We start from the raw sequence: 11,699 nt of genomic DNA, 5'->3' as shown, positions 1-11,699 counted from the left end.
AGCTCACACCCCCCCCACCCCAGCGCAGCCAGCAGGACCCCAACCAGCCCCGACCAAGAGCACTACAAGGAGCCGAGAGATCCCTTTTATACAGCCGTATCCTACACCCCATATACACAGATGCCTATACACACACCTCCACCTCCCCCTCACGCCAAGGCGCCCTCCTTCCCGGGGGGGCACCCCCCTTCCCGCTCCGTCTCGGGGCGCCCCGCGGCCGGGCCGTCCCTCTGCACGGCGTGGAGGTGGACGGTGGGGGTGCTGGGGTCCTTGCCCACCCCCTCGGCGGCCCCGCGCTCGGGGTGGTGCCGCTGGATGTGTTTGATGACCTGGAACTTCTGCTTGGCCTTGTAGGGGCAGTAGCGGCAGAAGAAGGGGTGCTGGTCGGTGTGGGTGAGGTAGTGGTGGCGCAGCCCGGCCGCCCAGCGGAAGGCTCGCCCGCAGGCGTTGCAGACGTAGGGCTTCTCCTCGCTGTGCTTCTTCAGGTGGGTCTTGAGGAGGAAGCGGGTCTTGAAGGCCTTGCCGCACTGCTCGCAGATGAAGGAGCGCGCCTCGCGGTGCCGCGTCTCCTGGTGCACCCGCAGCGCGTCCGCCCGGTTGGTGCGGTACTCGCACTCGTCGCAGCGGTACGGCTTCAGCCCTGCGGTGACAGGGGGCACAGGTGGGGACAACGCCTCCAGCCCAGCACCTCTGCGGGGCTCTCTGTCCCTCCCCACACCCCTTCCTTGGCTCTGGGGAGGCACAGCCTCCACAGCGCGTTGTCCCCAACCCTCCAGCACTCAGGGACGTGCTCTGCGGGGTGTCCCCACGCCCCCCCCTCCTTGCCAGGAGTGCTGGTGGTGCCCCGTGGCCACACTCACCCGTGTGCTTCGTCATGTGGTACTTGAGCTGATTCACCCACTTGCACTTGTAGCCGCAGTCCGGGCAGAGGTATTTGCGCTCCTCCTTGTGGATCCGCATGTGGTACTGGGCAGAGGGGAGGGACACGGGGCACGGTCAGGGGGAGGCCGTGCCGCCTGCCCCGGGGGCACGCAGGGCTTGTTCTGTCCCAGCCCGTGGCCTCCACGGGCTTTTCTTCCTACGTTTGGCATTTAGGACTAAGTGCAGGTTTAGAAAGAGCCCGGCAGAGCAGAGTGCATCACGGCAGCCTTGCCCAGGAGGCCCTCGAGGGCTCCAGCACAGCCTGGCCATTAAAAAAGTCGATACTTCTTTTAGCAAAGACAGCCCATTTTCCTTCCATTACCCCACGCCCGGCTCCCTTGTTCTAGGAAAGGCCCTTTACTGCGTGGGAGGGTGATCATCCCCTACAAAGCTGAGCAGAAAGAGCATGCAGACACCGTCCCCTAGCGCCACGCTGCCCTGAACGGGCACCTCCTCCAGAAACGAAGGCTGCCCCGCGACGGGGGCACGGCCACGAGCACTCAGAGCTGCCAGCAGGGAGAGAAATGAACTCAGCCAGCTGCTCAAGTCTCGCTTTGCCACCCCCTTCGTTTCCAGCAGCGGGAAGCAGGGTGTAGCTCAGAACCCCACCCATCCTTCCCCGAACCTCCGGGTCTGCGCCCCCCAGCCCGAGCAGGGCGCTCACCTTGAGGCGCGAGGGGTCGGCGCAGGCGTACTTGCAGAGGTGGCACTTGTAGGGCTTCTCCCCGGTGTGGATGCGGATGTGCCAGGTGATCTTCTGCCGGTTCTTGGTGCTGTAGGCGCAGTCCGAGCACTTGTAGACGCGGGTGCCGCCGTGGCCCTTGACGTGCTGGTCGAAGACGAGCTGGTGACGGCAGGCGAAGTCGCAGAAGGGGCAGCGCAGGGGCTTGTCCTGGGGGGCGGCGGGCTCGTGGCTCTCCACGTAGTGCCGCACCAGCTGCTGCCGCTCCTTGGCGGCGAAGCTGCAGAGCTCGCAGCGGTGCCCGAAGTGCTGCCGCTTGTGCTCCTCCAGCGCCTCCCGGCTGGGGAAGCTCTCCTTGCAGGTGCCGCACTCCAGGTGCGGGTGCTGCTTCTGCAGGTGGCACTTGAGCGTGGCCTCGCTGTGGCACACGAAGCCGCACCGCGGGCAGCCGTAGGCCACCTTCTCCTCGTGCCGCCGCAGGACGTGCTGCTTGAGGGCCGTCTCGGAGCTGAAGCGGGCCTCGCAGCGGGCGCAGCCGAAGTTGAGCTCGCCGCGGTGGCAGCTGTTGACGTGGCGGGTGATGTCGTTCTGCAGGTAGCTGCCGTAGTCGCAGAGCGGGCAGAAGTGGGTGGGCGTCTTCTCGTGCACCCGCAGGCGGTGGATGCGCAGCTTGGAGTTGGTGCCGAAGGTCTGGCTGCAGCTGCCGCAGGCGATGCGCCCCACGCCGGTGTGCAGGGACTGGTGGGCCTCCAGGCGGTAGCGCCGGGTGGTGCTGAACTCGCAGAAGCGGCACTGGTGGGGCTTCACCCCCTCGTGCTTGATGCGCACGTGCTGCCGCAGGCAGCGGGCCTGCTTGCAGGTGAACTCGCACTGCCGGCACTGCAGCTGCGGCCGCTTGCCGTAGTGCTGGCGGTGCAGCCGGCGGTGCAGCCTCAAGGCTTTGGCTGCCTGGGAGGTGAAGGGGCAGGAGGCGCAGCGGAACTCGCCCAGCGCCACGCAGCCCCGCTGCTTGTGCGTCCTCATGGCCCGCTCCTGCTGGCAGGTGAAGGGGCAGCTGGGGCAGGACAGGCGCCTCCGCTTGGGCAGCGGGGTTTTTGGGGCGGTTGCGCCCGCTGGGGGCTCGCCGTTGAGCGAGTCTCCCCCCGGGATCGGGGTGTTTTGGGGTCCGTCCCGCTCGGGAGGCGCGAGGTGCTTCTCGGCGCGGTGGCTCTTCAGGGCCCGCTGGGAGCGAAAGGCCTCGGGGCACTGCGAGCACCAGAACTGCTCCAGGCGCCGGCAGCCGTCCTCCACGTGGGAGGTGATGGTGGAGACGCGGGAGCAGACGAAGGAGCAGGCGTTGCAGCGCAGCTTGCCCCCCTCCAGCCGGTATTTCTCGGAGGGCTTCCCGGGCTGGGAGGGACAAGCGGCTCCGCTGGGCTCAGCCCCATCCCCTCGCTGCCAAAGCTCTTCTGGCACCTCCCTGCTGTCACCCGGGAGGGACTGCTCTGGGGAAGGACAGCCCGGAGCCTGCTCCCCAGCTGAGGGACTGTCCGGTGCCTGCGTTTCATCAGCCAGCACTCCTGCTCCCCAGCTGGGGTCAGGATGTCCTGACTCCTCCGTGCCCCCCCTGTCGCTCTCTGCTGCTCCTGTGCCGTTGTCACCCAGCTGGTGCGAGCCAGGTGGCTCCTGAACTTGAGCCTTGGGGATCTTGTTCTTCTTCTTCAGGAGGACGGGGCACTTTTTGAGGAGGTGGGTGTTGAGCCCCCTTTGCTGCTTAAAGGTGGCGCCGCACTCGCAGCAGACGAGCGGGGCGCGGCGGCTCTGGCAGCTGGCTTTGGAGTGCAGGGACAGGGACTTCTCCCTCCGGGTTACGTAGGAGCATTTCTCACACCGAAAGATCTGGCTGCTCTCCGACTGCACCACCAGCATCTGCACCCTGCCCTCCAGCACCAGCGTCTCCGCCTGCTCCTTGTCCTGCTTCCGCAGCGCCTTCAGCACCGACTCCGAGCCGCTCCTGGCGTCGTCACTGGAGGTGGCCGCAGCGCCCGGGACGAGTGGGGGGCTCTGCTCAGGGGTCTTCAGCACGCTGAGCCAGGCCTCTGGCAACTCAGCTGGGCCGGTCTCTCTCAGCTCCGCGTCTGGGACCAGCTTGCAGGGGGCTGAAGGAGCGCCCTGGAGGTGGCCCACGGCCTCCCTGATGGGGTTTTTGTCCTGGCCGGCACCCGGTGCTACGCTGTCCTCCTGCCTCACCTCCTCGTCCTCGTGGACATTTGACTCCTCTTCCTTGTAGCCCGGGATGTCTCCAAGAGCACCGTCGCTGTCCTCCAAGCCGAGGTGATCCCGGGAACCCAGCACCTGGTAGGCTGCAGGAGGCTCCTTGCAGCTCAGCATTTCCACGCTCTGGGGCTGCGCCGTGCAGGCTCCTCCAGCCAGGTGCTCCAGGATGGGGTCAGAGGAGACGTTCAGCGTCTCTAGGTGCAACGTGCAGCTCTCTGCCTCTTCCCCCGCAGCAGCAAGCTCAGCCGAGCCCGCGGCAGCACCACTCTGCATGCAGGCATCTCCCAGGGCGTCACCGGTGACTGGGCAGCTCTGCTCCCCCTGGCCCGTAGCTCTCTGCACCTTGCTGCTGTCCCCTGGCAGCGCCGTGTCCTGCCCGAGGAGGGGCACCACGAACACTTGCTGGTAGCCCTCATCCCCCTGGGGCTCCAGCTGGGCTGGCTTTGCCTTCGCCCACTGCTCTTTGCCAGAGAGAGGGGAACTGGAGTCCACACGCAGGGCAGCACCGAGCTCAGAGCCGAGCAGCGCCTCGGAGGAGGAGGAGATCTCCAGCTCCTTGCTGGCGTAGTTCTCCAGCCAGTCCTTGTCACCGGGCACGTAGCCGTGCACCTTGCGCTTGTGGAAGAAGAGGCTGGTGTTGCTGAAGGTGCAGTAAGAGCAGAGGGCGCAGCGGAACTCCTTCTGCTTGGTGTGCTTGCAGTTCTCGTGGTTGAGCAGCGCCTGCTTGTACTTGGTCTGGTAGGCGCAGTAGCGGCACTGGAAGCTGGGCACCTGGTAGTTCTGCGAGTGCTTGGCCTGCACGTGCTTCTGCAGCTCGTACTTGCGCTTGCAGGCGAAGCCGCACGCCTCGCAGACCAGGCTCTTGCCCTGGTGCCGCAGCTTGTGGCTGCTCAGCTGGTCGGCACGGTGGCAGCGGTACGAGCACTGGTTGCACTGGTACCTGTGGGGAGAGCAGAATCGGTCAGGAGGAGCGGGGAACTGTGATCTGGGCAGCTCTAACCACAAGCAGTTCCTCCCCGCTGCACTGCTGGTGCTCCACATCCCCAGCCCTTGGACAGGAGTCCCTGGGCACCCCAGCAAGCAGCTGGGTCAAAGCACAGCGAGGTGGCAACACAGGAGTAAAGCCACGTTTTTGGCAGAGCCCTGCACGAACCCAAGCTGCCCTCGGCCCACGAACACCAGCAGAGTGCGTGAGGCCGAGCTCAGAACTGCAGCAACGTGGTGGGGGTGCCGAGACACCAGAGCTTCACCTGCACAGCACCCACGAGCTCAGACCGCGTTTACCACGTGCCACACAGAGCAGGCAGCAGCCACTGCCAGGAAGGGGGAGGCTGGAACCTGACGCAGCTCCCGGAGCAGAATTTGGGGAGCCCTCACGCTGCTGCCAGGCCGGGCAGCCCGGGGGCAGTACCGGAGATCTCCGGTGTGCTTGCGCATGTGGACGTTGAGGTAGTGCTTCCACTTGGTGACGTAGCCGCACTCGGTGCACATGAAGTTCTTGTCGTCGGAGTGGGTCAGCATGTGCTTGGACAGGTAGCTGACGTCGCGGCAGGTGAAGTCGCACAGCTCGCACTTGTGGGGCTTCTCTCCTGCGGGGGGGGACACGAGCAGACTGGGTGCCGCGGCAGGACGAGGCAGCATAGCAGGGAAAATCAGCTCAGGAGGTTGGGGTAACGACAAGGATGGGGACGGAAGCCCAGAAACCCTCACCCAGCCCTCCCCGACCTCCACCCCGACCTGCCGGCTTGGCTTGGGGCGCGGCAGACACCCACCCGTGTGCAGCAGCATGTGGCGGATGAGCACGCGCTTGTGTGCGGTGGCGAAGGCGCACTGGGCGCACTTGTGGACCTTCTCGTTGGCGTGCATCTTGCCCACGTGGTCGTGGAACTCCACGGGGTTGAAGGTGGCGTAGGGACAGAAGGCGCAGCGCAGCTGCTCGCTGCCCGGGTGCCCCTGCTTCTTGTGCTTGCGGAAGAGGTGCTTGTTGGAGCAGATGAAGTCGCACTGCTGGCAGTGGAAGGCGTAGTGGGTTTTGCGGTGAGCCTCCATGGCCTCGGCCGTGCCGAAGAGCAGCGAGCAGGCGTGGTGCCGGCACTCCACCGCCTTGACGCCGTGGGCCTCCTTCAGGTGGCGGACAAACTCCCTGCGGTCCTCGGCGCAGTAGTCGCAGCCCCCCTGGAAGCAGCTCAGCCTCTTGGGCTCGGCTTTGTGGCTCTTCAGGTGCTCCTTGAGGGCCTGGCTGAGGCGGAACTTCTCCTCGCAGACCGGGCAGGAGTAGACGTCGGAGTAGAAGTTGGAGCTGTCCTCGTGCATGCTGGCCATGTGGCGGTTGAGGGCGTTCCTCTCCACCGAGCTGTAGTGGCAGAGCGGGCAGCGGTGAGCCTTCTGGCCCGCCTCGCGCATCAGGTGGATCTTCAGCTTGCTCTTGCTGGTGAAGAACTTGCGGCAGTTGGGGCACTGCAGGCTGGGGTCGGGGAAGTGCAGGTGGAGGTGCTCCACCAGGTGAGTCCGCTTCTTGAAGCACCGCTTGCACTCGGGGCACATGTGGGTCTTGTAGAGGGGCTCGCAGCCCTCCGCCACGTCCCCTGCGAGCAAGGGGAGGGAGAGGATGAGCACAGGCGGGTATTTCCCTCCTGATCCCACCGGGCTGGGCTGAATCGTGCAGAAGACGAGGACTCGGAGGGGCTGTCCCCACCCTGAGCCACCATCGGGGTTGGGGTGGCCCAGCACAGCCTAAATCAGAGCCAGGCAGCCCCCACCTAGACAAAAAACCCCGCTCCTTCATAACCAAAAGGCCCCGGCAGCTCCCAGCACGCTCCTACCTTTGAAACGCTGCGCCTGGGGCCCCTTGGCTTCCTCAGGAGCCTCCTTCCCATGCTGCTTGTCCTCGCCGGGGCTCTCCCCGTTCTCCCCCAGGGCCTCATCCCCGCCGCTGTCCGAGTCTTCTCCAGCCTCCAGCTCCTCCACATCCTCCTCCGCAGTGCCTGAAGGTTTTGCTGGTTTTCCTTCCTCTGCGTCTCCCCAGCCGGGCTGGCGACTCTCCGCCACCTCCTGCCCTCCTGCTTCGGGGGAGAAAAACCGAGACGGCCACGCTGCAGCAGGAGGCAGCCGCCAGCCGGGGTCACCCCCAGAGCGAGCCGTACCTGGGGGCAGCACGCGGGGGTGTTGCAGGGGGGCGCCGCAGCCCCCTCCCCACTTTTTTCCTCCCATCTCCACCCCCCAGCGCCCTCCCCATGCCCGGTACCGGCGGCGTTGGGCGCGTTGCTCAGCGTCACGTTGCCGGCCACGGCCTGGATGAAGATTTCCACCTCGCCTCCATCACCAGGAGCCCCTTCCCCGGGCATCGACGCCTCGGCCAGCAGCATCTCCCGGCTGGAGGCCGGTGGGGGAGCCCCCTCCGGGTCGCTGCCGGCTGTGGGGGGGCTCCCCGTGGCCCCCACTGCCCGTCCCGGGGTGGGCAGGAGCAGCTCGGGGCAGGGGGCATCCAGCTCCTCGCCCGCAGCCCCGGGGGTGGGCGTTTTTTCGGTGCTCATGGCCCCTCAGCTGCTGCTGGCACCGGGCAGGGGGGGCTCCGGAGCTGGAAAAAGGAACAGGACAATAAGGGGAGGGGGTCCCGGGGAGGGGTGGCTCTGTGAGGGGCCCGCACCCGGCCCCAAATGCTTGGGAGCACCCAGCGGGGGCTCGGCCCCAGCCCCCATCCCGTGCCCCAATCCCATGCTCCCCAGTACGTCTCGGTGCCCCCCAGTACCTCCCAGTGCCCTCCCAATATCCCAGTGTCCCCCAGTATGTCCCAGGATCCACCAGTTCCACCAGTACATCCCAGTGCTTCCCAGTACATCCCAGATTCCCACAGTTCTCCCCCAATGCCCCAGTGCCCCCAGTACATCCCAGTGCCCCCCAGTTCCACCCAGTATATCCCAGTGCCCCTCAACACCCCAGTACCCCCTGTTGCTCACCAACACCCTAGTGTCCCCCAGTACATCCCAGTGTCCCCCAGTACCCTTCCAATATCTCAGTGTCCCCCAGTATTCCCCATTACATCCCAGCGCTCCCCAGTACTCCCCCCAACACCCCAGTGTCCCCCAGTACATCCCAGTGTCCCCCAGTACCCTCCCAATATCCCAGTGCCCCCCAGTACCTCCCAGTGCCCCCCAGTTACACCCAGTATATCCCAGTGCCCCTCAACACCCCAGTACCCCTTGTTTCTCCCCAACACCCCAGTGTCCTCGAGTACATCCCGGTGTCCCCCAGTACACCCCAGTGCCCCCCAGTACCCTCCCAGTATCCCAGTATCCCCCAGTACCTCCCAGTGCCCCCCAGTTCCCCCCAGTGCCCTCCAGGTCTCCTCCAACACCCCAGTTCCCCCCAGTTCCCTCCCAGTGCTCCCAGTTCCCCCAGTACCTCCCAGTGCCCTCCAGCTCTCCCCCAACACCCCAGTGCCCCCCAGTTCCCTCCCAGTGCTCCCAGTTCCCCCCCCCCAGCGCCACCTGCGGGCCCGGCCGGCCTCATCTCTATGGTCTCGCCCCGCGGCCTAGAGCGCCGCCCTTTGTTGCGCGGCCGGCGGGGCCGCTCTACCCCCCCCCACCACCCGCCCGGCTCCGCTCTATGGTGCGCGCTGCGAGCCGGCCGGAAGCGGCGGCACCGGAAGTTGGAGGGGGTGAGGGGGGAACCATAGAGAGCGGCGCGAGGGTGAGGGGCGGCGGCAGCGGCAGCGGGGCGGCGCTTCAGGGGGGTAAATTTGGGGATAAATTGGGATAATGGCGGCGGAGGGTGGGTTATAAGGGATTTAGGAGAAGCGGGGTGAGAATTGAGGGGCTGAGGGGGCGGCGGGTGCGCCCTGGGGGCCTCCCCCCGCCCGGGGCCTGCTCCGAGCCCCCAGGCCCGGGGGCGCCTCACGGGGACGGGCCCGGGGCTGCCCCCCCCCCCCCTCCCTGCTGCCCCCCCCTACCTCGCTGCTTCCCTTCTGTCCCTGCCCGCACAGGCCTGCTCGCAAGCCGCCGGGGCGATGCTGCGGGAGGCAGCCCCCTAGCCCCCGCCATGCCGTTCTCCGACTTCGTCGTGGCCCTCAAGGACAACCCCTACTTCGGGGCCGGCTTCGGGCTGGTGGGGGTGGGCACGGCCCTGGCCCTGGCGAGGAAAGGGGCTCAGTTCGGCCTGGTGGCCTTCAGGCGCCATTATATGATCACGCTGGAGGTGCCCAGCAAGGATAAGAGCTACCACTGGCTGCTGAACTGGATCTCGCACCACGCCAAGCACACGCAGCACCTGAGCGTGGAGACGTCGTACCTGCAGCACGAGAGCGGGCGCATCAGCACCAAGTTTGACTTCGTCCCCAGCCCCGGGAACCATTTCATCTGGTAAGGGGGAGCGAGGGCAGAGGGAAAGGCAGGCTGGGGACTCGCCAGCGTGGGCTCTGTCCCCCAGCCCCGTCCTCTTGCCCCAGGTATCGGAGGAAGTGGATTCGCATCGAGCGCAGCCGGGAGAAGCAGATGATCGACCTGCACACGGGAACCCCCTGGGAGTCTGTCACCTTCACGGCGCTGGGCACCGACCGGGAGATCTTCTTCAACATCCTGCAGGAAGGTCTGTAGGAGGCTTCCCGGAGGCGCTTCACGAGAGAGCCTGCTCCCTGCCAGCTCTGCCCTCTGCCTCTCTCCGCAGCCCGGGAGCTGGCTCTGCAGCAGCAGGAGGGGAGGACGATCATGTACACGGCCGTGGGGGCAGAGTGGCGGCAGTTCGGCTTCCCCCGCCGCCGCCGGCCCCTCAGCTCCGTGGTGCTGGAGGAAGGCGTGTCGGAGAGGCTGGTGCAGGACGTGAAGGAGTTCATCGACAACCCCAAGTGGTACAGCGAGAGAGGCAAGGCTCCCTTAGTGCCCGCTGCGGCTTCTTACCCTCTGCAGGCACGGCTGGGGGCTGCGAAGCCCCTTGGGACAGCTGCAGAGAGCCCTGCTGCTTTGTGCATCCCCTGTGTGTGCTCCGCCCGGCCCCGTGGCTCTGAGGGAGAGGGCTCGGAGCAACCCAGCAGGTTCCTAAAAGGCTCCTGTCTCCCTAGGGATCCCGTACCGAAGGGGCTACCTGCTGTACGGCCCTCCGGGCTGCGGGAAGAGCAGCTTCATGTGAGTATCACCGGCTGGGCAACAGCAGCCTCTGCCTGCTGCCTCCTCTGAGGTGCAGCAGCCTCTGGAGGGAGAGTTGGGTGGGATGGGGGTTGAAATGAAGCGGGACAGGAGCAGGTTTTGCCTCCTGCACCGTGCCAGGAGGGAGCATTCACCCTGCTGCAGGTCAGGTGCTGTATCTGCTCCCGGCTGGGGAGGAAGGCAGCGGGCAGGGAGCGCCCGTTCCGCAGCCTGCCCTGCCTCCCCCTGCTCCGGGCGCTCTCGCTGTGATTCAGCGCCTTGTTTTGTGTCCCTCCCAGCACAGCCCTGGCCGGGGAGCTGCAGTACAGCATCTGCCTGCTCAGCCTCAGCGACCGCAGCCTCTCCGACGACCGCCTCAACCACCTGCTGAGCGTGGCGCCGCAGCAGAGCATCATCCTCCTGGAGGACGTGGACGCTGCCTTCGTCAGCCGGGACCTCGCTGCTGAGAGTGAGCGGCGGCCCTGTCCCCGGGGCAAACAGCGGGGGGAGATCGGCCCCAACAGGGGCTGGGGTGGCGCAGCCCCGAGCTGGAGCTCACCCCCTTTTGGCTAGGCTGTGGGAGAGGAGCAGTGGGTGTGTTATTCTGGGCAAAGACACTTGTCCTGCCCAGCGTGAGGAAGGAGGCGGCCTTCCCCCATCCTCCTTTTGGGTTCAGAGGGTCTGTGGGAGGGAGGGAGGGAGCAGGGAGCTCGGTTTCAGCCCTGCGTTGTGCGGGTGGGTGTTAGCTCAGCCCTCTCTGTCCCCAGACCCCGCCGTGTACCAAGGCATGGGGCGCCTGACCTTCAGCGGCCTCCTCAACGCCCTGGACGGCGTGGCCTCCACGGAGGCCAGGATTGTCTTCATGACCACCAACTACGTGGACAGGTCAGAGCTGCCCCCCTGGGAGGTGGGACGCGGGTAAAACCATCCTTCTGGCAGCCTTTTTTTGCTGACCCAGGGGGAAAACTGGGTTCTTTCGGGTCTGTTTCACTCCTCAGACCCCAGGGACAGAGCTGCTCCCCGTATTTATGGCGCTGCTGAGCCCCTGGGGTCTGGTTGCTGAGGCAGCCCCGTGTTTCTCGGCAGGTTGGACCCAGCCCTGGTGCGGCCGGGCCGCGTGGACCTGAAGCAGTACGTGGGGCACTGCTCCCCCCGGCAGCTCGCCCGCATGTTCCTGCGTTTCTACCCCCAGCAGCCCCCCGCCGCGGCCGAGCGCTTCGCCCAGCGGGCGCTGGGGGTGTGCGAGCAGCTGAGCGCCGCGCAGGTGCAGGGCCACTTCATGCTCTACAAGGAGGACCCCGAGGGAGCTGTCGAGAACGTGGGCTCCATGCTGCTGTGAGCCCTGCCGCAAGGACCAGATCCTCATGGGGACACTGCCTGGGTGTCTGCTCGCCTCTGCCTCGGTGTTTTATTAACATGGAGCCACCCCAGGGTGGGTTTGGGCGCTACCCCGCTCGCCTCCCTCGTGCTGGGACTGTGCAGGGCTGCTGGAGGTGGAGCCGGGACACATCCACCCCACAAAGGGGGTGAGAGCCCTAAGGGGAACATCCCCGGGGCAGGACACGGAGGTGATGTGCTGCTGGACAGAGCTGCTGCTCTCTGACGGGACAGCAGCTCCCGGAGCTGTGAATATTCTCAGTGAAACGTAAAACACAGCTCCTGGCTCTCCCGTCCCTTCTGTGCGCGTGCTGCTGAGGGTCAGCTTTGTCCCTTTGCCTGGTGCT

General features: G+C 66.3%; 2 protein-coding genes across 4 annotated transcripts; one reads left to right on the top strand and one right to left on the bottom strand.

Annotated features, from left to right (window-relative positions):
* Positions 1–99: 99 nt before the first annotated feature.
* On the bottom strand, positions 100–8,483 carry ZNF142 (zinc finger protein 142). Of its 2 annotated transcripts, none has more exons than XM_084289596.1 (8): positions 8,347–8,483; positions 7,104–7,436; positions 6,682–6,921; positions 5,632–6,444; positions 5,271–5,448; positions 1,586–4,799; positions 861–966; positions 100–640 (listed from the first exon to the last, which is right to left on the bottom strand). In XM_084289596.1, exons 2-8 carry the CDS (start codon positions 7,390–7,392, stop codon positions 150–152), a joined length of 5,331 nt encoding a protein of 1,776 aa, XP_084145722.1. In that variant the 5' UTR covers positions 7,393–7,436; positions 8,347–8,483; the 3' UTR covers positions 100–149. The 2 variants fall into 2 exon arrangements, with proteins under 2 accessions (XP_084145722.1, XP_084145723.1); XM_084289597.1 differs by having other exon boundaries at positions 6,682–6,918.
* A 44-nt stretch (positions 8,484–8,527) lies between these two features.
* BCS1L (BCS1 homolog, ubiquinol-cytochrome c reductase complex chaperone) lies at positions 8,528–11,423 on the top strand. Of its 2 annotated transcripts, none has more exons than XM_084289513.1 (8): positions 8,528–8,548; positions 8,841–9,216; positions 9,303–9,442; positions 9,521–9,715; positions 9,912–9,975; positions 10,275–10,444; positions 10,743–10,860; positions 11,062–11,423. In XM_084289513.1, exons 2-8 carry the CDS (start codon positions 8,897–8,899, stop codon positions 11,312–11,314), a joined length of 1,260 nt encoding a protein of 419 aa, XP_084145639.1. In that variant the 5' UTR covers positions 8,528–8,548; positions 8,841–8,896; the 3' UTR covers positions 11,315–11,423. The 2 variants fall into 2 exon arrangements, with proteins under 2 accessions (XP_084145639.1, XP_084145638.1); XM_084289512.1 differs by having other exon boundaries at positions 8,530–8,591.
* The last annotated feature ends 276 nt before the right edge of the window (positions 11,424–11,699 follow it).

Source organism: Netta rufina, assembly GCF_964035555.1.
Source record: "Netta rufina genome assembly, chromosome: 6".
Lineage (NCBI taxonomy): Eukaryota > Metazoa > Chordata > Aves > Anseriformes > Anatidae > Netta > Netta rufina.
The sequence above is the reverse complement of the archived record's forward strand: the minus strand, read 5'-3'. Positions and strand labels throughout refer to the sequence as shown.

Coding starts and splice junctions, on each gene's coding strand:
- ZNF142 (XM_084289596.1), bottom strand. CDS start 7,392: ATGAGCACCGAAAAAACGCCCACCCCCGGGGCTGCGGGCGAGGAGCTG. Junction 6,922..7,103: donor CAACGCGCCCAACGCCGCCG/GTACCGGGCATG, acceptor TCTCCCCCGAAG/CAGGAGGGCAGGAGGTGGCG. Junction 6,445..6,681: donor CCAGGCGCAGCGTTTCAAAG/GTAGGAGCGTGC, acceptor CCTTGCTCGCAG/GGGACGTGGCGGAGGGCTGC.
- BCS1L (XM_084289513.1), top strand. CDS start 8,897: ATGCCGTTCTCCGACTTCGTCGTGGCCCTCAAGGACAACCCCTACTTC. Junction 9,217..9,302: donor CCCGGGAACCATTTCATCTG/GTAAGGGGGAGC, acceptor CTCTTGCCCCAG/GTATCGGAGGAAGTGGATTC. Junction 9,443..9,520: donor CTTCAACATCCTGCAGGAAG/GTCTGTAGGAGG, acceptor CTCTCTCCGCAG/CCCGGGAGCTGGCTCTGCAG.